The 25118-nt window shown below is 35.9% G+C and overlaps 1 protein-coding gene across 4 annotated transcripts in view; it reads right to left on the reverse strand.

Annotated features, from left to right (window-relative positions):
• The window catches only part of LOC145688485 (cell adhesion molecule Dscam2-like), a gene marked incomplete at its 5' end in the record, with an annotated part of 1010929 nt that overhangs the window by 975945 nt on the left and 9866 nt on the right, over positions 1 to 25118 (reverse strand). For all 4 annotated transcript variants that reach the window (XM_081762790.1, XM_081762793.1, XM_081762792.1 and 1 more), the window contains 1 exon segment: positions 20495 to 20656. In XM_081762790.1, coding sequence (XP_081618916.1) covers positions 20495 to 20656 — 162 coding nt within the window.

The raw sequence follows: 25118 nt of genomic DNA on the forward strand, positions 1-25118 counted from the left end.
TCTTGGACCTTCCTCCATGTTGACTACGTCAGGTGAAAAGAGGCCATTGAAAGAATATTATATTTCAACTCTGAGTAAACATTGGTAAATAGTTATTGGAAATCTGTTAAGAAAACAAATTTATATAAAGGAAGCAAAAAACAAATATGCCTGGAAGTCGACCAATCAGAGACAAGGATTGGTTTACGTTTCCCAGTTTTAGCCAATTACACGTCTTTCAGGTGTGTTTGCTCTAGTGGCTATTTAAGCACAGAAATGCTCACAGTGTAGAGTGAAGTTCTATACAGAGTGTAGTTCATTGTGATCGTTTTATTAGATTGAAGTTATTGTGAGGCATGGAGATTATATCTACTACACGAGGAGGAGAAAAATTGTGCTTTGATGGTCATATGTACATAGGTTCAAGAATTTGGACCATAGGTTCAAGAATGGCCATACGCTTTGATGGCCATAGGTTCAAGAATTTGGACTCACAGAACGATACAAGAACGATGAAAATGTTCGTATGTTTTGCGGGAAAATGAACGGATTAGCATTTCTCCCTATAGCGGATGTGCATTGAGGAATACAAATACTAAGGGAGGAGGCTTCGGAGGAAGAGCTGGAACTTCTAGACTATTTTGATAGTACTTACGTGTCCGGCACATATCGCCGTGTTAAAATTCGATCTGGAAATATTCGTTTACGCAATTTGCCCCCTCCTTATCCTCCAGACACCTGGAATGTTCACCAAGCCACCCTGAACAAGAATTCTAGGACAAATAATATTTGTGAATCGTGGAACCAGAAGTTTCATCAACTGGTAGGAATATCCCACCCAACTATTTGGAGGTTTATTCGTGGAATTCAACAAGATGAAGCAACAGTTTCAACTATGCTTCATCAAGATGCTGTGGGCCAACCACCAAAAAAGAAAACTAAAAGAGCGTTTCAGACTTTGCAGAAATGGCTCCAGTCTTTGTGTTTAGCGTACAATGCTGGAACTAAAAGTTTGACAGATTTTTTGCTTGGTGTTTCATTTAATGTGATGCACAGTAGAAAATGAACATGTAAAACGCTTATGGTATTATAACGACTTACATTTTCTTTACTGTTTTCTGTTTGGAAATTTTGATATTGGAAAAACATATAATTTGTAAATAGTAATATACAAACTCATTAGGGGCCCATTTTACCTGTGCTTTTAACATTTACTGAAGCTGGCATTATGATCTTCTACTGGTGTTTGTTCTTGCGTCGAGTATCCGAAACTTCGATTTTGCAGAGTACAATACCAACTGAATTGCTTTCCAAGTTTGATTAAGATCAGGTAAGCTTTTTGGTCACTTAGTTTGTCTCTACTTAGTTCAAGAAAGATGAAAGGATAACCGTGACAAAATTTCCATGCTAATTAATATTTCTGTGATAGAATTACCGAAAATTTTCTCTCTTACCTCAGACATAATATTTAAAATAATATGTAACTATTTATTTAATAATCTAAGGAATTTCAAAAACTTTTTCGAGTTTATTCATTGTGCCATGTTCAATAAGACACTGGTCATTTTCGGTGACAAAATTACCGGTGGCGAATTTACTACGTCAAAATTTTCGGTGACGAAATTACCTACATGCTAATATTTTGGTGACGAAAATTCCGGTGACGAAATTACCGTTACGAAAATTCCGGTGGCGAAATTTCCGGTGACGAAATTACCTAAGTTCGATATGAACATGTATGTATAAATGAAACACGAAATAGGTTTACCACATCCCAGAAAGAACTTTCACAGATATAGATTTTTAAGTTACGCAGCAGATATATATACCTAGGTAAAATCAGGAATGAAACGAAAGTGGTGCTCTGAGCACATTTCAGTATAATGTTCACTACTGTTAACATAGTTGATTGTTGAAGCAATGGATCCTCTCCCTTCATCTTCACTTGGGGGTTCATATATGAACTTGAACTATGGATGGTCAAAAATTTTCGGACCCGGATATCCCGGACCCAATGAGATCCGGATCTTGCCAGATCCGGATCTTAGATAAGGATCTCGGATCAAAACCTCAGATCCGGATCTCGGACCTGGATCTGGATCCGAAATTCGGATTTCGGATCTGGAACCGGATCTCGGATCCGAAATTCGAATCTCAGATCTTGATTCGTATCCAAACCTATATCTGAAATTGTGATGATAAAATTGAATATCTAAAATTCGTCAAAACTTTTTTTCAGATTCACTAATATAGTAGGTTGCAGTTTTTTTTTTTTTTTTTTTTTAATGTTTCCATAACACGTTTGTGCTACATTTGCTCTTTATTTTAACCTTGCAATATTTACATGTTGCACTTTCTGTCGAAGTCCCTTTAGTAAAATGTTTCCAAGTTTGAATTCTTTCCATTTCAGAGTATAGTGAACTGTCTGAAAACTGATGTAAATGATAACAAATTTTCCTGTTTAGCTCCTCTTCAAAATTTAATATTAGCTTCACATTGAAAATATTTATTTTATTTTTAGAAATAAACTTTACTATTTTCTCATATACAAATGAAATATCTTTTACATAAGGCTCTTCTAATCGCAGGGATACTAGACAAAACAAACTCTTTATTAATTGTAGTTTCTGACTCACTAGAGTCCAACAAACGTAATAATGAATATGTTTCACTTCGAAGGGGGTCTAGGGTGTTTCGGTGTAGGACGTTTCGGTGTACGGACGTATTAATGTAAGGACGCTTGGCTGCAAAGGATGTTTCGGTGTATAGCCTAATATTTGATTGCATTAATCATATGCTTGTAATGAACAGTCATGAAGTGTCATAGTGTAGCCACTCTGCAATAGTGTAAACTGATTAACATTGTTATTGATTCTCATTGTTATTGAGAAAGGATGATAATACAACACAATCCATTCGTAACAATAATTTCAATTCAGATGTGTCCATAGTCGAGTTTTATAGAATAATAATCAAATCTAATTCAAAAATCAAATTTACTGCAAAGTATTCAGCATCATTTCTAAATAGAAATAAATATATTGCACAAAGTTCCTGAGACACAGTAATAATATATACAAACTGAATAATACCTCAAAGGAATTTTGTTGAAAAAATTAAAATTACATAGAACCACTCAACTCAGAATCTAAAATTGTACTAAATTCCTTTTAAGACTGTAATTACATCATCAAATTTGTAATTTTCACAAACGTTGCTCAGTCTCTTCGTAATATCGGCGTATTTTTTCTTTGTTCTGACTTCATGTCCGCCAATTAACTTATTTGTTCCATTTGAACAGCACTAACAAGGAGACTTACGGAAGTGTAATTTACTGATTTGAATGAAACTTTGCATACTTGTAGAATATCAAAAAATAATCGTCACGTCTTTTTTTTTTTTTTTTTTTTTTAATTTTGGCAATGGTGCGGGTTTAAGGGTAGAAACCACCCTTTGAACGTTAGAGATGGCCTCCAAGCATAAACAGAAAATAATCATTAAAATAGAAGATTAAATGATGCGGCTAGCTTACTGCCAAGGAGGTTTTACGACAGGTGATTCAGAACCTGACGTTAAAATTACAAAATTCAAATTGGTGGATCCAACATGATTACAATTACAAATAGTCTTCTGGTTTGAAATTTTCTGCAGTTAGCCAAGAACAATTATAATTGGCAGGGGCTACTGAGAGAAGATACAAACTGATTTGAAACCCCTTTCTGTACTTATTTTAACAGGACGTTTGATTAAATCTATAGCCAAAAAAGTTAGAAGCCAGTGCCAATGCATTTGTTGTGAATGTGAAGCAACACATGTTATTGGAAAAGAAAATATTTATAACTCTGATCAATACGGTTTAATTTGGAAGTGCAGACTGGACGTACTCTAGTGTTTACAGGGACACAAACAGTAGAAAGTGTGGCACAGTCAGTAAATTCTATAACTCGTAGCTACATCATACAGCCTTTAATTTCTGCAAATAGTGTTTTGTTATCACCACTGTTAATTGTTTTGTAGGAAAACAATGGAACATTTGGTCTTATAGTCCAACATAACCTCTTTAAATTTGAAAATGTCGTTGTGAAGGCATCAAATCCGCAAAAGTTAACATCAAGTCTTGTGAGATCATGGTTCCAAGAGATTTTTCTTCAAGCGTCTAATGCAAAGTCCATTTTGTTATTAGCTTCATGGAGTGGTCACAATTCAACAACTTTGAACCTATTTTAAGAACAAAAGAGTAACTCATAATAGAAACCATTTCTGCAGGAACAACTCGTAGGATTCAGCCTCTTGTTGTGTTCTTTAGGCCGTTAAAAATTTTTCTTGAGACATTTTTCTGACACTGTCCTTCTCTACAACTATAACCTGAATTTACATCTCCGTAATAATATAATTAAGATCCCATCACTGATTCATAGTCAGGTTTTTTCTCCTAGATTTGCTAATCTTATTGGGTATGCATGATATTAAAGCGGTTATTTGGAAGAAAAACCACATGTGTTTGAAAGTTTCCTTTCAAAGATTGTGCAGCATTTTGCGATTTGTGCATAGTTATTGCCGTAAAAAGGTGTGTGTGGTGTACACAATGTTTATGCATCACACACTTTTTTTTACAATATATCATTACTGTAAAACGTTTTCCCAATCAATTCATATTATAACATTTGAGGATATAAGAAGTTCTGACATAGAGTGAAGCGAGGGGACTCACTATAAATAAGTAAAACCTGCCAATTAAAGCAGCATTTAATTTTCATTTTATTTATTAATTTGTATTTTCTACTTCATGAATTTATTTCTCCCTAACGAATAATTTCCGTTTTGAAGAGTGGACGTTTCGGTGTAAACATTGGAGTACACCGAAACGTCCTACACCGAAACGCCCTGCAGCAAAACATCCTACACCGAAACAGCCGTATCCCCTTCGAAGGTAGACTGGTTGGCGTGGTACAACAGTAGATTTTTAAACATACACACGAAAATTCAGGAGAGCGATATAGTTGTATAGTATTATTAGTACAGTGAAACCTCCCTTAACGGCAGGGTTGATATGTTTAAAACAAAATGTTTAAAACAAGTGTTTAAAACATGTTTTAAACGAGGACTCTTGTTTTATTCAGTTTGTTTTAAACACATTGTTTTAAACGTGTTTTTTTTTTATCGATGGTGGTTGGACATGTTTAAAATAACAAAAATATCAGATTGAAGAAGCTAATTTAATTTTCCATCCTCCGCAGGATTTGTGCATGAAGTAAATTACAAGCAGTTATATTCTTATTATAACAGCAATTACTGAACGAAATTCTGTACCTCAATGTGCGTATAACTAAACCAACAGAAATTCAAGTGACGTATTTGAACATTTCGTAATTTCCAAGAATAATTGAGATTAAACACACTATACACTATTCTAAGATCCAAATTCACAAATTCAAAACTTGAGTATTTTTTTGGTCACTATCATTTCCATAATAATGAACAGTTCTCACATCATAAGCTAGAAGAAATACTCTGACAATTACAATACAACTCATAGAAAAAAGCAGTGACTAGCCTACAAGGAGCAAATGACATCTTTTAACTAAACAGTTTTCAAGATACATCTCTATCTGCAACATGGATAGCTACCAATAATTGGTGTCTATGGAATAACAACACAATTAACCTTTAGACGCCCGCCAGGAATTTTAACAAAATGATAGACTCTCACGTTCGGGACTCTCGTGACCCTGCTAATTATCACATAGTCATGATTTATACACAGTTGGAAAGCTTATAGACCACAGATTCTAATGAGGTAACATTCGTGAAATTCCCGCCGTATTTGTAGAAACGAACAGACACAAAAATCATTTAAAAAATATGAAAATATTGACTTTGCGGGGCCCTGGCAACTCTTGCAGTCACCGCAAAATGCTGTGACAAAATGCTGCTGAAAATGTGCAAAATGTGTGCTTTTGCGCTGACAAAATGATGCTAATGTGTAGGCCACATTCTTGTGACAATAATATAAGAAATGGTAGCCAGTGCTGCCATTGCGTAACGAATTCGTTTTATGTAGGAATTTTTAAAAAATGCGCAGAAAAACATTCATTGAATGAGACATTCTCTCCCCTCCCCCACGACGGTACCACGTCCATATGCAAATCATTTTTGCTGCACACATCATGTATACGAACAAAAATTTTGCTTCTAGACCACTTCAGTAAAATATATCTTGCCTTATATGGAACCGTTCTGAAACTAAATGTAAATGAGCCAAATTTGACTCCCTCTTCCTCTATAAACTAGGAATGCAATGTATATACCCGATTGCAATGAAATGAGCTGAGCGAGCTTAAACTACGTAATCAGGAAGCGTTTTTCGGTGATTATTCCTCGATGGTACATCGGATTTTTGATTTCGACCTATGTTCTCACTCAGCACGACATACTCTATCAGCGTGCTAAGTTTGGTTGAGATCGGCCAAACGGTCTAGGAGGAAGCGTTTTTCGGTGATTATTCCTCGATGGTACATCAGATTTTTGATTTCGACCTATGTTATCACTCAGCACGACATACTCTATCAGCGTGCTAAGTTTGGTTGAGATCGGCCAAACGGTCTAGGAGGAAGCGTTTTTCGGTGATTATTCCTCGATGGTACATCGGATTTTTTATTTCGACCTATGTTGTCACTCAGCACGACATACTCTATCAGCGTGCTAAGTTTGGTTTAGATCGGCCAAACGGTCTAGGAGGAGTTCGCGGACAATCAAACGGCTAACCCGAGTATAAGAGCTTCGCTTCGCTCAGCTCAACAAAACTACATATACAGGTTACTATCATGTAGGGGACTACTTTATTGTTTCATATACTAATTTTTGTGGATGTACCACAAAGGGGGAGGAGTGGCCTCCAAAATTTGATAAAAAAAATTATGAAAAATTTAAAAAACGAACTTCATCCTCCCTCTCTCGGCCGTACATAAATACCCCTACATACGGTACATAAAATGTAGGGATGTGCACGAGCGAGTTCGAGGGAGTTTTCATTGAAGCTCGACTCGACTCGAAACCGACATCATTGAGCTCGACTCGAGAACTCGGCACGAAAAATTTCCTCCAACTCGACTCCAGTTCCGAGTCGAGCAGAGCCAAATCGAGCCAAATGCCGTGTGTAGTTTCAAGTACTTTCTTCAAGTATCCTACATAGACAATATAATTATTATCAATGATACTTTCTATTACTACAACTTATTATTATTATTATTATTATTATTATTATTATTATTATTATTATTATTATTATTATTAAACATGAATGATAGGCGGTTTGTATTTGAATACTAAAAATAAGTTTACAGCTGACCTCGGAAAAGGTGAAGTCAAGGAGGCAAGGACATCGCTCACGAGGTTCTGTAAACTCTTTAGTCGGTAAAGAGGCCGTGGATCATGTCAGAGTTGATGACGATGTGTTTTGGTGCGTCAGTGGTTCATGGTGCATGGTGGGTCGGAGTGGCTCATAGTGGGTGGTGAGCCATAGTGGGTCACGGTGGGTCAATGGTCAGACTGGGTCACGGTGGGTCATGGGTCAAGTTTTCATTGACGCACGCCATCTCTGGGTTAACTGGTTTGGGTTCGGTTTAAACTTGAAACAGAATGTATCCGTTTATTTCAGAAAACGAACCGTAATTTGGTTCAGTTTGATTTGAAAATATACACTATATTGCCACTTTTCATAACATCCGTATATATTTTGGAAAAGTTTCAAACGAAATGTAATGCTTACGTTTTAGGTTAAGGTATTATGAGTCTGCTGTTTCACTTTTGAATGGAATTACGATTCCCCATGTTTTTTTTTTACATATTTTTTTTTTGTAAAAAAAAACGTTAATGAGCAATAGAAAATACAACTGGTTTTCGATTTACGGAAGACCATGATTGAAGCAAGTGAATTACTAAAGACGGAAGGGTGGAATGAGAAAGTGGGAGTGTCCCGAGAAAACCTACGAACACGATGTTGTTCGTCTCAAGCTTACTTGCCTTGGAAACGAACCAGGTACCCCACCCATCAGATAGTTTAGTAGGCGGAGTCTCAGTTTCGATTTCCGGTGGGAGAGCCTTTGAAATATTACATGTCCTCGATGTATCTGTGTTCGAGTCTCTACCGTTCAAGGTTACTGGAAATAACTGTAAAACGAGAATAACCGAATATAATAGAGATAAGTTACAGAGATACTTTCGGTCTTTTTTTTTTTTTAAATTTAAACTTGAGTTCTCTGGACTTCTGGGTTTCAGTTCCGGAGGAGCAAGTATCCGGGCTCGAACCAAAAATCGTTAAAAGTTAGACTGGGTCGGCCAAACATGTTCAAACCTGCTCGGCTCGTGTTTTCAACGGCTCTAGCGGCTCGGCTCACAGCTCATTCACTATCAAACCGAGCCAACAGGTCACCCAACCGAGCCGGCTCGAACGGATGGCTCACCTGAGCCGAGTCGGTGCCTCATCTCAACCGAGCCGGCCCGAGCTGCTCCTCAGTTGAACCGAACTGGGCCAGTTAACATCACTACCTGGGTTGGGCTTCTGCTTCGGCTCAAATGTTAGATCGTGCAGGTCTCAGCTTTCGTGGTAAAAACTACAGTATATACCGGTGTTTACATTGGTGCTCACATTTGAGGCTGTCTCGTTCTAAAAATCCATAGCCATCCTGTTAATCGAGACGAGACAAGATGCGAGCAGTGTCCCAGCTTCTGAGCAACACTAAAAATGTTCCATATTACTGCTTACATTTCTTATGACTCGTTTTCCAGTCTAATCAAGCCATGATTTCAAAACGAGTTAAAACGAGCTAAACGAGCGAGCCGTTTATCAAACTCAACTCGACTCGAAACTCGACCTTAAAACAGTGACTTGGCTCGAAACTCGACTCGTGAAAATTACCTTTGACTCGATTCGAAATTGCTTCGAGTTTCAAGTCAAATCGAGCTTTAGCTCGACTCGTGCCCATCCCTAATGAAAATGCATACTAGTGAAAGGCTTCAATCCTCAGGAATACTTTGGTACCAAATCATCTTTCTAGCTTAATTAGGGGCTGAGCTATTGATGTTTGTTGTAAAAATAAATGTAATTTACGCCAAAAAACTGAAGCTCCAAAAATTATCTAACTTTGCCCCCTTCCTGTTCCCCCATATAAGCAAGAAGTACAAATAAACGATATTACCATGTAGTGGCCTACTTCATTGCTTCACGTAACAATTTTTATGAATCTATCCCCCAAGAGGGGAATGGCTCCCAAAAAACCGTTTAAAAAGAAACAAAAGAACACGACCCTCCTCCCACCGCCACATGGTACCCTCACATAGATAAGATGCACACCAGCGGAAAGCTGCATCCTTCAGGAATAAATTGGTTCCAAAACCATCTTCCAGCCTTAAGAGTCTTCATCCCGGCGAAATTAAAAAGCCGCTAATTTTACAGTATTTATGTGATATCTTCAAATAGATAAAAGATAATTCAAGTATGGAACAAGAGCACCCTAGACAATATTATTTTGCGTGAGGTACCGTTATCACAAGTCACCTAGTGGCTTTCCGTTTTCAGCTGTTTAGAAACGCGAAAATAAATGCCGAAATTCAAAATGGCTCGAAATCGAAAGCAGATAAGTGAGTCGTGATAACGGTTTCTCATGTAAAATGATATTGTCTAGGGCGCTCTTGTTCCACATTTCGATTATCTTTTATCTATTTGAAAATATCACATAATTAATATAAAATTAGCGGTATTTTAATTTCGCCGGGATGAAGACTCTTAATTAGGGACTGAGCCATTGAGGTTTAAAGCCCTGACACAGCAGTTGCATCAATGGGCGTTTAAAGATTAAGAATGCAGACGACTAGTAGAACGTAACACAAAGAAACTACATATTCAGTGAACCGAAATTGGGAAAATCCCGATTTCTTTCTCCGGAATTGAACATTTAGACGGATCGAGATTAGGGAAGTTCCAGAAATTTGATCTAACGGTTGAATATAGATGGCAAGCAATACCTGTGAGCGTGTAAAAATGGAATATATATATATATGCCTATTTAGATTATTGTTTTAAACAAAATAAACATTTTAAACGTGTTTTTTTTTTGTCTAAAACGAAATACTTTGTTTTAAACGTTAAGAACGTTTTAAACAAAAAAACATGTTTTAAACAAAATAAACATTCTTTTTTTAAAACGTGTTTTTTTCAACCCTGCTTAACGGACTCCTCTCAATAACGGACACCTCTACAATACGGATAGATTTTTATGTCCCGGCAAAAATATATGTTCTCCTACGGAACAAAACCCTTCCTTTTACGGACACTCTCCAATACGGACGCAGTCAGTCCTTCCCCCCCCCCCCCCAAACGTTTCAATACCTCTTCATAACGGGCGGGAATTATTCTCGGTTCTGCGATATATTACAGTAGACAGAAAAGTATTTTCCCTACAAGTGTATCTATCATGAGTCTAGACCTGGTGAACCATCAAACAGAACAGCTTCAAGCTGAACTTGATTTTTTTTTTTATCTGCCCACAATAAACCGTTTTCTTCTGGAAATCATAGAAAACCTTCAACAAGCAATAACACTCATACAGGGTCAGTTGTATGACCAAGAATTCTATGCGAAAGATCTTCCCTTCCCTATTAGTCCTTTTTCCTCTGGGCCTTGCATCTTTCTCGACAATTTCATAGGTAACAAAACAAACATTGATTGTTTTACAATAAGATTCTCAACGAGGAATGTTTCTTCTAGTACTTTATTTATTTTATTTTATTTATCTATTTATTTATTTTTTTGAAAAGCAACATTTTTCTTTTACTTATGATACTGGAACAAGTCTGGGTTGGAGTTTTTCCGGCTTCCTTTTAGGTCAATAAACATATACACTTCCAATAACTTATCTTTTCATCGATTCCGTCAACGAATATACCGCACCAATGCACAAACACACATACTCACACACACATTTCTACTGAGGATTCTCAGAGGACACTTGCTAATGAGTTTTGTTACCCTTGTAGAGGAAAAAGTATGCCTTTTTCGCTAAACAAAGGAGTTTAGCCGGTTAGTTGGTTCCTAACACATCTTTTGAGGTTCTGAGAATTTGAAATGAATGAAAAACTACCCCCCCCCCACACACACACTTTCCCTCCCATGCATCTTTTGCAGTATACAAATATATTAACACATCCCCCAGCAATAATATTATTTAACAGAAATGAATCTCTCCTCCATTCCTTCCAGTAATTCAAATACGCACTAAATACAATATTTTCATGTTGAATTTTACGTATTTACGCTCACACATAATGTATTTACTGTATATTACTGCATACAATTACCGTTGTGAAATATTAAATTTTTGTAACCTCTCTGTAACGGACACCTCTCAGTAACGGACAAAAGTTCATGTCCCATTGGTGCCCGTTATTCAGAGGTTTCAGTGTATTAATAAAAGTGTTTGTTGTATGACTTTATCACCTAACTTATCGTTTGCCCTTCTGAGGTCGGGGTTTGTTGAAGGAGTAAATAAAAGAAAAGAGATTTTTGTTATTTTTTTTCTTCACCCTCCAGGTTTCTTTAATCATACATTGCAGGACGTAATCAAAACACATTCATGCATCGTATCATTGAAGTGTTTCGTATTTTGCATATTAAAGTGTTCAAAAATAGTTAACATATTCTCATTTGTTCATGTGATCTCAGGTTCAATTTTCGGTGGGAACATACATGAGAAAATTGAAGGCTAAAGCAATGTGAAAATAGTATTTTAAAGTCAGGAAATTGATATTAAAATTTTAGCTATGTGTTGGGACGTAAGGCTGTAGTTAAATTAACCCACACGTTTCATGAAGATTATTATGTCATTATTGTTTATTTACTACAAGCTACCAGATACGTCCTGAAAGGTCACTTTACACTGTAGTAATCAACAGATGAAAACAACATTGGAAAAGGAATGGAAGCAAGGTCTTCAGAGCCTTAGATTAAGGTACTAACCTAGCATTTGCCCATTATAACTGAGGAACAACCCTGGAAAGTCCTCAGTCAGGATGGCTGGTCTCCGAATTCGAACCCGGTATTACCCAATTGCGAAGCTAGAATGCTAACCACTAGCCTAAGCACGCTCCGTATTATTATTATTATTATTTAGCTAATAATTAACGTAATGTTCTAAAACTAGTGTAAATTAAACCCTACTTTCTTTATTGCTGATGTTATAGTTAAGAGGCTTACATGAAACATTAGTCCACCATTAAATAGAACTTGCTCAAGAAAGAATACCAGAACTGGAATTCAGAAAGCGGGGGTGAAGAGATTATTGAGGATGAGGAAACTATGTACGATGCAAAAACTAAGTAATTATGACTTCATTACAGATATATTCACTTACATACGTCAATTAATATTTTTCTAATACAGGGCACTCTCACTTTCTATAGTGGTAGAAAAGAGACCCGCTTTTGTAAACGAACACACTAAGCACGTGCCTATAGATGCAATGTTCGTGCAAAGAAACATAGGTTAAACAAAAAAAAAAAAAAAGGAAATAAGGGGAAAATGATAAAACGCCCTTCAACTTAAAAAAAAAGAGCTAAAGTAACTAAACTTAGAGTTACGAAAGACGCGAGACGAATTTTATTGAGAAGATTGCTTTTCCTTAGTGATTAGTTGTGCTGCTTATGAAGATGAATTAAAAAAGAAAACAGGTAGCTAGCTCTGAGCTTCGCAAACCAGCTGAAAAGAAAATATTGGATATTGGAAATCCCTAATGCCGGCTTTTTAGACTGAAGTCCGCTACCTCTTACTTCAGATAACTCCCCAATTGCCCTCACGATGCTGGGTCAACACCGAAATTGTTTAGTGCCTCTCCGGAAATTGAATCCATGACCACGGGCACCGAACGCACGCGCTAACCACTGTTTTTTATATGAAAAGATACCAGCTTTTTATCAAATTATTTAACCTGCTGAACGCTTTGCACGGATTACACTGTAACCATTATGACACCACACAGACATAGAAGTAAACGAGGACAGTTAAGAACACCTACGTATGCCCGAAGCGGGATTCGAATCCAAGACATTCACAGCAAACGATCCACAGCTTAATGCCGTAGATCACTTGACTATGACTGTCGGGTATTCTCGGCTAAGCAGTAGCACATTTAAGGTAACTGATTATTTTAAAAGTTGCTCCTAAATACTGACAATCTAAGTCTTATGTATCAAATATTTCCTGCGATAATACCATACACTCTCCGTCTTCTATAGACAAAAAGCTATAGTTACCCATATTATCTAGTACGGAAATAAGTTATAATTCTTTAATAGCTGCTGATGGTGATAGTCAAGGTTCACCGAAGCATGATCCCCAAACCCAAACTGAGATATTGATGTTACTGGAACGGCTGAAAAGTCATCGTGGGCAGATGATTTGCCTACTTGTCAGGATGAAGGGCAAAATGAAAATGAAACGTTCAAGTTTTACGTCCCACTTTTATGCCGGTTAGGCTAAAGGAGACGATGATGATGAGGAATGAATGAAATGGTGGAATGAAGAAAGTGGGAGGAATCGGGAGAACCCCGAGAAAATCCACGCACACGGTGTTTGTTCACCACAAAGTTCACTTGGCGGAGTCTGGGATCGAACCAGGGAACCCCAAGCACCAGAAGTGAACGCTCTACCACTGAGCCACCGCGGCCCCAGGATGAAGGGCGCTTGTGATGTGAAATGCGGGGCAGTCAGAGGTACTACTTATAATAATTGGATTTATAATTTTCTATGCTGCCGTAAACCCTCTTGAAGAAGATAACTGTTAATCTTAGCTTTGAGTATTGGTTGAGTATTCGGGTCGAGCCAAACATTGTTAAAAGTTACAGGGCACTGGCCAAATATCTTCAAAACTGCTCGACCCGGGTTTAGAATTGTCAACGACTCGCGCAGCTTGGCTCACAGCTCATTCAATATCGACCCGAACCGAGAAATAAGCCGAGCCAACAGCTCACCCAACAGACTCGGCTAGAGCCCTCGGCTCGGTTGAGCCGAACCGAGCAGATGGCTTATCCCAACCAAGCCAGCTCGAGCCGATGGTTCACTCCAAGAGAGCCGGCTCGAGCCAACGGCTCAGTTGAGCCGAGCCGAGCTGAATTTGTTATAAAATATTTCTTGGAATCTCACTATCGAGACGAGACGAGATGCGACCAGCGTACCCTCTCGTGAGCGACACTAAAAGTATTCCATATTACTGCTTATGTTACATTTCTCATGGCTTTCGCTTTCCAGTTTAATCAGGCCATGATTTCAAAACGAGTTAAAACGAGCGAGCTATTTATCAAACTCGACTCGACTCGAAACTTGACGCCAGAAACAGTGAATCGGATCGGAACTCGACTCGAGAATATTACCTTTAACTCGACTCGAAACTAGACTTGAATTCGAGTCGAGTTTTAGCTTGACTCGTGCCCATAACTATGCGTTAGAAAAAATGGTTGCTTATTATTATTTTGCTACACTAATAACAATGTTGTTATGTAAAATTAAAAATACAGAATATAGAGAAACATTACACTACAACTAATAAAATGAGAACTCATGAACTGGGGGCGAATCAAAACTTGCCAGTAACTCTAAAATCGATACGTGCTTTTTAAAGCCCTAAAAACAACGGGACTTAAAGATACGCAAACTGATCTAAGAGAACCAGGGGCGGATCCAGGACGGACTTCTGGGGGGGTGGCTGTGGGTTGTAATACTGCTACTTAGAGCTACTTTTAAGAGCGCCAAACTCTGGGATGGGTTTTATTTATATATAAAATAAGAAAGTTTCCTCTTCTGGGGCGGGGGCAATTGCCCCGATCGCCCCCCTGGAAAGAACTCTAATATTACATACCATCAACAAACTATTTTCTAGTAATGGAGTAGCCTACTCAACAGAACACAGTTTATTCGTATTAACTCGTTACTGTATGTCGTTGATTATGACACCCTAGTTGTTGATAAATATTTCCCCCCGGGGCACCACTTTACTTTTAAATCCTGTCCATGATCATCTTCAGCTTTTAAGAAAATTATTCTTTGAAATGTTTTACGTGGTTTATATTGGAAATTTACCTTGCATGTATATGTCGAAATTTACAGCATAAGGGTAGATTTTACCTGTTTTATTCCCTACTTGTATTGTAACTCCAGACAATAGGGTTACATCTGCAAGTCCAAGGAAGGCGCATACCAAATTTCATTTAAATCCCGAAAGTTTTACAAAAGATACCATGGCACAGATGGATGGACAGATGGAGAAACGGAAAGACATGCATATGGACAAATGGACAAAACGGACACTCACACAAATGCCAATCGAGTCGAATGGCAGGGAGGGGGATTATTATTTTGTTATGGATTCATTTGAAATCCAAGTATTTGCGATTATTATGACGTCAAAAAGTGCGCCATAAAATTTCATGTTTTACATTTTGATTTCTTTTAATTAGGGAAATGGGTATTTGACCAAGAGTAAGGATTTTAGTTCATTGTTCATTCTAGACATATATTACAAGCAATGGGACTGTGAAAAAGCCTTGATGGGCTCCCAGACAGAGATTCCCATTCATTGCTGTAGCATGGAGCCCCGAGCAGAGAAGACACTGAAGAATCAAATCGGGTAACCATATATGTAAATCAGTTTGGGATTTCCTTTGTTATGGCTTCTGGCCAGGGAATGGTGTGAAGTTGATTTTGTGGTGGGCATTCAATTAAATAATATAGAGGTGATAAGGAATAAAGTATTTGACGTCATTTAACAAGAGCAGCCAATCACAGAATGGAAAGTTAAAGATGAGGTGGATTCGAAAAATCTCGCCTCCGATATCTCTATCGATTGCAAAAAAAAAAAAAAAAAAAAAGTTTTCGTTAAAGTTTTGTCATGCGTTGAAACGGACGTAATTGCTTAAAAACGGGACTGATGATGATAAGAGGCATAATCTATTTCTGAAAACTGCTTGTCACTATTACGGTTTCCATTTTATGGCCATTCATGTTGAAACAGGAAATGATCAATTTCCACCTTTTCCGGTTTAAGAAGGAAGCTATCAGAGGAAATGAAACCTATTCTTGGGACGCTGAGTCGATTTTCGAAAACCACTTCTCGATATCTCATAACACTTTTGCTTTCCTACCCTTTTGAATCTCCAGTGAAACCGGAAGTGGTAGAAATCTTCTACCATTTCCTGTTTCAATATTAATATCGCTCAAATATGCCAAAGTCCTTCATGTAGTGTAGATGTGGCAATACTACTTGTTTTATATTTATATTGTACATATTGATTACATTACAACATATTGTATAAATTAAGCATGCTGAATAAAATAAGTGTTCAAATTTTAAATTTACTGCGTTCTCTACGTATACACTATTTTCCTACGTACAGAGCGTATTATTGCTTACTCGTAAAATATCAAATGAGTTTTTGCAGGGGGTAGCGGAAGATTTAGACCCCCCTCTTAATAAAAGAAAAAAAGTGAAAATTCAACAACGAGGCTAAGCAACTTAAGACGTTTTATGGAATAAAAAATATAGAAAATGTTGCATATTCTGGGACTACAGTGCTGGTGTATACAACTAAATTTTCGGGAAAAAGAGAAAGAAGAAGTCAAGTGATGATCTGGAAAATAAAATATTTGAGTTTTTACTTCCTACGGTTATGCCGGGTAGGCTAAATGAGGCGGTGATGATGAGAATGAGTACAATGTTGGAATAAAGAAAGAGGCAGAAAACGGGAGAACCCCGGGGACCCATGAACACGGTGTTTGTCCACCACAAAGCTCACTTGACGCGAGCTGGAATCGAGTAAGGGACCCCAAGCACTTGAGGTGAACGCTCTATCACTGAGCCACAGTGCTCGAAGTCAAGTAATGCTGATGGTTGTCGCTTTCTTTCGCGCCCCTGCGAATTTTATACTTGGCAAGAATTATCAGAAGCTCGATTAATATGACAAAATAGTCGTTATACCTATCATTAAATAGAGCCCCGATACGCTTAGGGCCCCCGCACTCGGGGGCTACGGGTTCTTCGCTACGCCTATGGGTTCTTGCCATAGTCAGGAAAGCTTTTGGTAAGCTTTGTCTTACCTTCGGAAATTTAGAATGCGCTTCTGTGCAGCTGGCTTTTGTCCTCGCCCCTATCATTCACCCCTGTGCATGCTCGATTATTATAAATTATTCCTAAATGCCAAAATTGTAATAAGAAATACACTGATTTTCCTTCACGTACAAAATGCTGCTGAAAATACTAGCAATAAATTTCCCACAGCGTATATTCCTACCCTGATGTTTCTTTTAGAAAAATAACATTTAATATATTCACGCGCACAAAAACACAATAGCAAGGCTTTTGTAACCACGATTTTTTGTCTCATTGTTCGCCGCGTTCTTCTTTCAGTATAAAATTCCTGCCTTTCTCTCCCGCTCTCCCTCCTTCTTCTATCGACGCGTCACCTTTCCGCGCGAGCATGTGAACAGCTTGATGATTGGTTGAGTACTACTTAGGAAAGTTGGTAATCCTGACTGTAGATAGAACAATTCCAATATTTCCATATACATAGTAGAATATTCTTAAACGCACTTAGAGTCACATGACACAAAATAATTTTCTGATTGGCTGAAAGCTGTATGGTAAACTCAGTGAGTATGGCAACACTAAGGACGGAACAAAATGACCACTTGAAATTTTTAAAAAATGTATTTTTTTAAAAAATATTTTCGTCTAAGTTATAATTACTTTGCAGAAAAATGAATTATATTAGTTGATAGCCAAAGTATTTACATTTCACAGCTTTAAGATAAGAAGGTATGAATATTATACATATAACAAAAAAAAGATGGGGTGTACTGACCATTTTTTATTTTTTAAATTCGTAGTTTATATAAAATAACTTATATATATTACTATGAAACAAAACACCATTTTTTCCTAAAAATCTTTGCAAATAATTCCACCACTTTCAAGAAATTTCATTACAAAATATTGAATAGTTTCTTCGCAAAAAATTTTTAAACTGCCTGTTTTCATTTTCTGACTTTGGAGAAAATGTCCCTATGAGGTATAAGAAACAACATAGACTTTCAGCGCTAAAAAATTCAAACTTTTTTACTTACAATTTTATATCATAGTAGATAATCGTTAATAGCATCATTGCAATGCGAGAGCAATATACCATAGCGCAGAATGAGTAAACATTAAATAATAATGAATTTTTTAAACCGTATTTGCAAGAGGTCGAGCATGCAAAAACATTGCAGATAAGCAAATTCCTTTAATTTATTTGATAACAGTATATTAATAAACAGTCAGAATGGGAACATAAACAGTTAGAAATTGTTAAAAATCACATCCTAAAATAAAGAATAATATATACTGCCTGGGTAGGAAATGACCACTTTACGCCATATATATATATATATATATATATATATATATATATATATCTTGCACTCCTCTTGGACTTGGGTAACTACATTACATAATAGTTTGCCTCCCTTTAGTCATTTTGAAGATCTTTCTTGGTTTTATGAAACGCAACTCTGATTTTAGGTGACATCATTTTACCCGAACAACTATCTGGATCTGAGGTTAGAATTTACTTATCTTTATCTCCCACATACACCATAAAGTTGCATTCATACATACATAAACGACAGTTACATAAATATTTTTCATTAAAGCGGAATAAATTCTAAGAATATAGACCTATATAGTAACAATATAGTTACATTTTTCTACACTGTAAAAAATTTCATAGGTAAATTTACAAAAGAACGATGACAATCTATTTGCTACTCCTCTATGTAAATCAATTTACACCTATAAAGTAAAACTACTAATATAAATGGTGTAAAATTACATTTTTATCAATAAAAAAATATCATACTTTCTCTGAAAGTTACTGTAAATTTGTTAAATAACCCAGCAAAATTTGTAATTTAATCTAAGGAAATGTATATCAACTTACAAAATAAATGATTTTACATTGATGTTTGGCAATTTAATTACATTTTTTTTTCAGTGTAAGATCATATAACATTGAAAAATTCTACTTTTTTATTGATTGTCGTTTCTAAACACGCAAGAAACTGCCAGATATTTGTTCATTTGCCCTTCGAAATAGTGTAATCTAAATGCTATGCATTTGTTTTTACGCATTACTAAAGTTTGACTTTGAAATAATGTATTTCGCGTTACATCAAGTTTGTGGTATAGTCTCATTTTCCTTACTTCGATTCCCGCTGGGAGTTTTCGTAATTCGGATCCGACGTTAAACCCTAAGTTCGCGACTCACAAAGCCTCGGTGCTGATTGGAATATAAAACTCCAAATCAGCAAACCAACTAAGTCAGTGTCCTAACGGCTAGCAGATATTAATTCCCTCTATAAATACAATTTTTCGCAAAATATTTCACTTTAAAGTGTTCCCAAAGGAAATGATCAGAGACTGAAAATGTAAGTTTATCTAACGGGCCAAGTCAGGTTGGCGCGTTATTTAACAAGATGTCCAGAAACATTTCTAACATGACTAACTAGAAGTAGGTGCAGTTCCACCATTTAGTTGGAAAGGCGTGAATTAACAAAGTACCTACTTAGTTCTGACACGAGAATTTTGTAAAATTTATGCACATTGTATAACATTCAGTGTTACTCACTGCCCTGCATTGAAGTGTAAACAATATTCGGGGTGTTAGTAACGGAGTCATTGTTTCCCTTTTGTAATCCTTAACACACCAAACGGGGTCCTCTAGGGATCCCACAGGGTGATATTTGGTAATACTGCTGCAACTATAAGAACCGATTTATTCTCGATTTTTATATGTGCCCTGCATCCTTTTGGGATATCTGCTATATAATTAGTTCAATGATACCTTCGTTAAAAAGTGCAAAAAAGTTGATAAATTAACATAATACTTCGGGTCCCTAGAATACTCCAGGTTGGTAATCAACGTTGACGGTTTAAGCTTGGTGCGTTATGGGTTAAATAGTTCTTTTTTTTATCAGAACAGCATAATACTTAGTATTTCATTGCTCCGTTACCTCTAAATGTCGCGCTGTTATGCAAAAGGCATTTATTGTAATATATATATATATATATATATATATATATATATATATATATATATATATATATATATATATATATATATATATATATATATATATATATTTTTCGCTAATCCATAGTTGTCAAGAACATTATATCATAACAGTTGTTGATCACAGTACAAACACAACAAAACTGAGGTTTCATTACCTTGTAGATTTAATTGTACAATAGTGAAAATACATTTCCATTCACTTAGGCAGTTAATATGCCTATCATAATTATTTACAATATACATATCAAAATTTTATCTGTGGTTTTCGAACAGTGTTGCAATTATGCGATCTAGAAAACAAACAAAATGAAAAATGTTTTTTAGTTCTTTTACTCCAGACGATATAACGGAAAGTACTTACCTCCTTTCGTTGAAGGATAAATGTTGAACGTGGAATCCTGCACCCAGGAAGTAACTGTGATGTAGTCCCGCACAAAACTCGGGATATTACATATAATCACGGCAGTATTTCCACGGATAATATTTTGGTCGTACACTTGCACTTCGTAATGTTGAAGCACAACTGAAACAAGAGAAAGGTAAAGTGTGTTGGGTAATACACAAGCTCAATGTGTAATGTTACAAATATTATATATTCTCATTAATTACAAAATAAGTACTGCTTTTTATTTTTTATTATAAATTACTTTCAAATAATGTTGGAAAATTTAATGGCCCTCAAAATGTCAAAATTTGGAACATGGCGAATCTGGTCGGTGTAAATTAGATAAATTTTCTCTCCATAGACACACACACACACCTTTCTCTTTCTGTGTGTGTCTATATATATAGTGGTGGATCCAGGATATGATCAAGGGAGGGGTTAAACCATAGTTTGCGTCTTTATCCAGTGTAAAGTAGGATTGAGGCTCATTTTATCCAGTGTATACCTGAGAGTCAAGTGGGGCTATAGCCTCCTTGGATCGGCCTCTGTATATATATATATATATATATATATATATATATATATATATATATATATATATATATATATATATATATATATATATATATATATGTATGTATGTATGTATCACGTTCAAAAAGTCCATCCACAATGGATCTAGTACTTGCTATTGAGAGAAATGGTCTGAAACATTCATTTTTACCTTCGAGTGATGATAGGAGGGAAGACAGTATTGTGATGAAAAAAAAGAAAAGAAAAGATCGAATTAGATATTTGAACGGATTTGCACGTTTCCTGGCTCCTACATGCCAAAAAGTGATTTTTTCAATGTGTGTTCATCAGTTCGTTCTTATGTAAAAGTGTTCATTCGCCTATTAGCCGTACCGTTCAACGCATCTGCACCAAATTTTAAACTTAAACTGTTTAAAAGATTCACTGCAGTTGTTTTTCGAATTTTCTTCCAATCAATTGGCAAAAAAATGTAGACAGTACTGTCAAATTAATAGCTTTAAGGAGTTCAGAAGTAAATAATGACGTTCCTGATAAAGTTTAAGTTAATGTTCAGTACTCCTGGGGGTAAAGGTGGCATGCAAAATAATCGTAAAGGGCTGGTATTAAACCCGAATCTATCATTTTCGGGGTCACAAAGTTAATTGGTGACAGCTCCGATGCCGTTTAAATCCAAGTTCCTCACCCAGTGGGGGTAAGACTCCCTTGGGCCCTAAGAAGTTGTAGGAAGTGCAGTGTGTAAAAATAATATAAACGCGATCGATTGGCGTCAAATACATAGCTTTTCATCGCAGACATAAATAGATACGCTTCCAGAACCGTTTAGTTTCACGTTCAAGACCATTAGTAACCCTAAATGTGGGATGTGTTTGATACGTAATAATAATAATAATAATAATAATAATAATAATAATAATAATAATAATAATAATAATAATAATAATAATAATAATAATAATAATAATAATAATAATAAAGACCAATATTTGTATCAAAGTCATAGTTTTCCGGGTCGGTGAGATGAGTCAACTCTCGATACCGTCAAAGTCCAGTGTCAGCCCTATCCGTATGGGGCTGAGAAAAGATGAAAAATAAAGTGTCATAGATGACCGAGATTATTGTCATCCATCGATGTTCATCGTTGATCATTGTGTTTTCGGGGTCGCTAAACTGTTAATATTTAAGCCCAAGTTTCGGCAAAAACGTGAATGTCAGATGAGTCAGCAAATTACAGAAGTAATGCCGAAATTTATTCTACTCGGATCCTTATTTTTGACAGGTTCAACGCCGAACACGTTGCATATGTATGTTTGTTTCACAATAACTCTGAAACGAACGGAGTTATTTCAAATTTGGCACACGTATGGCTTACAACCTGGGGTAATGCTGCGGAATAAGACACCCCTAGCTCTACTAGGAGTGTGTGAAGGGAAGGGGTAAAAAGAGATGGCTTGTAGAAGTAGTCGGAAACGACATGTATTAATATCGAATACATAGTTTTCGTGGCCACTGATAAAAGTACTGACAGTTTCAACGTCGTTATGCTCATGTTCATCTCTCGTTGGCATTATAGGTGAGAAGGGGCGAAAAATAGGTAAAATCACCGAAACTTGATGTTGAATCTATAGTTCTTGAAGTCAGCAAACACGGCTGACCAGTTTGAAACATTTTTCGAAAATTAGTTACAAGTTACCTCATTTTTTATTTCTTTCTTCTATCATGTTACTTTGATTAAAGTTCGTGTTATGTGGGAGCAAAGCGTTTCAAAATTTATGCCGAAAGTAGAGTATCTTATGGAGTATCATTAGAGTTTCATTGAAATACATATCCTAGAAAAAAATCCAATATTTTTTTTTTTCGTACGCCTATTCTTCCAGTACTAAGAACAGCCATTTCACTTATATTTGAAAATTCATAGTAATAGTAATATATATACATAGAAAGAAATTTAGTATTTATTATTTGTAATTGACGACCTTATTACTGTAATTGTAAAACATATATATGACTTTGAGGGGCAATATGGAAGGGATATTATTGTTTGTCTAATTAGTGTAATGTATTGACATTCTTTATTGACCTGATTAGCATTGCAAATGGTTAAAAAATAACAAATTTTTAGAAAGGTTTTACTGTTCTAACTAAGGCTTGGTAAAAATTTAAAATTTCTGAAAAACAAAAATATTATTTAATTATCTTTTTAACAGTTATTTGTTAGACAGCCATTGGAAAACTTAACTTCAATAGCAAATTATATGGAATATTCTATTCATATTGCACACAGCTGCGTATCTACACTTATTGCTACCCGGGTTGGAATTCACTCTTAGTTCTCATTTCCATTTATGAATGCACATAAGCGAACATACTTGAAGAAAAGAAGAATTCGTCCTTGGAAGCAAATATATAGGGCTATTCATTGACTGAGGACTTAATTATTTAAAATACATTGTAAAGAGCCTAATTATTTCCTTTTTCACGTCGAAATTGATTTAGTATAGCTTACTTTCATTGTCTTGCTAATACGTTGTTAAATACATTATACCTACAATTTAGAATGGATTAACAGAACTGAATCGTCTTATGCGATTTTTAGATGAACGAATTATCTCTAATTTAGGCATTCACCAGGTAGTCACATTTTGCAAACAACATAGCTAGGCCTATATTCGCTCAGAGTTCACACTAGAATTATTTAACTTTAAACGTATAGTCTTGTTCAGAAAACCCCCTTTCGTTAATAGAAAGAAAGTGTACTCTTATCGTTATTTCAAACAAAAATGATGTAATTACTCTATACACAATTCGGAGAATATGGGCTTTTCGGGAGAAGTGTGTAGTCAGTTTCTATTTGAAGAATATTATAATAAGATCCCATTCATTTATTCAAAAATATGCAAATCACAAAATCCTCCTTCTACTTGATGGAGCTGTGTGCAATCTATTTCATCTGTTCCCACTTAATATGTCTCTGACTGTACTAAAAGTAATAAGTTAAAGTATATAACTTAACATATTTTAAGTACATGAAACAACATGCAACGTAGAGTACGAGTATATTAATTCTACCAAATTTCAATGTTCTACTTCCGATAGTTTCGATCTGGAAAATGAAAGAAAAAAAGAAAAAAGAAATAAATAAACTTTCAAGCTCTCAGTTTTCCAATTTTGGAATCGAATCTTGTAAATTTTTCGTCTCTTCTGCAATATAGAATACAAGGAAGTCATTTTCGCAACATTTTAAAGTTTCTACTTCTAATAGTTTCGTATATGTAGTGATAAGTGAATCAGTGAGTGAGTCAGTATATTTACCCTTTTGGATCTGAAAGTTGAACATTTTTTTTCTATTTTCATTCAATTCTATTGTTATTAGCTAGGAACACCACATGCATTATAATTGCAGTATTTGAAGAGATAAGATTAAATTTTGATGTTTATTAAATATACTGGTACATTCAAGAATAACATATGCAAATTAAATTTAGTTTTCAATTTTTTAATTTGGAAAAATAAAGGACCTGTTTTTCTTACGGTGGTTCAAAATTTCCGAAAGTTTTGCAAACACCAGCCCTGATATAATCACTTTTCTTTCTATATTTTTCTTAGTGCTTATAAGGTATAGGTTCCCATTTGCTCCTTTTAAAACAGTTTTGTCTTTTATAGTCTACCATTCTTCTTCAGGCTCTAATTGTCATTTTTTCGAAGATTTCATACTTCTGTACCATATAAAGTCTAGGAGTCTTAATGGGCGGGTCATTTAGCTAGAATGAAAGAAAATAGAAACGTTTTCAAAGTCTTGACTAGAAGACCAATCGGAAATCAACCATTAGGAAGGCCTAGGCGCAGATGGCAGGACAATATTAAGTTGGACCTCGCAGAGATAGGAATACAAAGTAGAAACTGGATACAATCGGCTAAGGATAGAAGTCAGTGGAGAGCTTTTGTGAACGCGGCATTGAACCTCCGGGTTCCATAGGGCATAAAGTTAGTTTTAGTTAGTTAATAAAGTCTCCATCCAAAGTTTCTAAGAAACCTTTTCTTAACTACTATCGATATGTTTCTCGATATG

Source organism: Thermobia domestica, chromosome 6 (genome assembly GCF_964235325.1).
Source record: "Thermobia domestica chromosome 6, izTheDome1.hap1.1, whole genome shotgun sequence".
NCBI lineage: Eukaryota > Metazoa > Arthropoda > Insecta > Zygentoma > Lepismatidae > Thermobia > Thermobia domestica.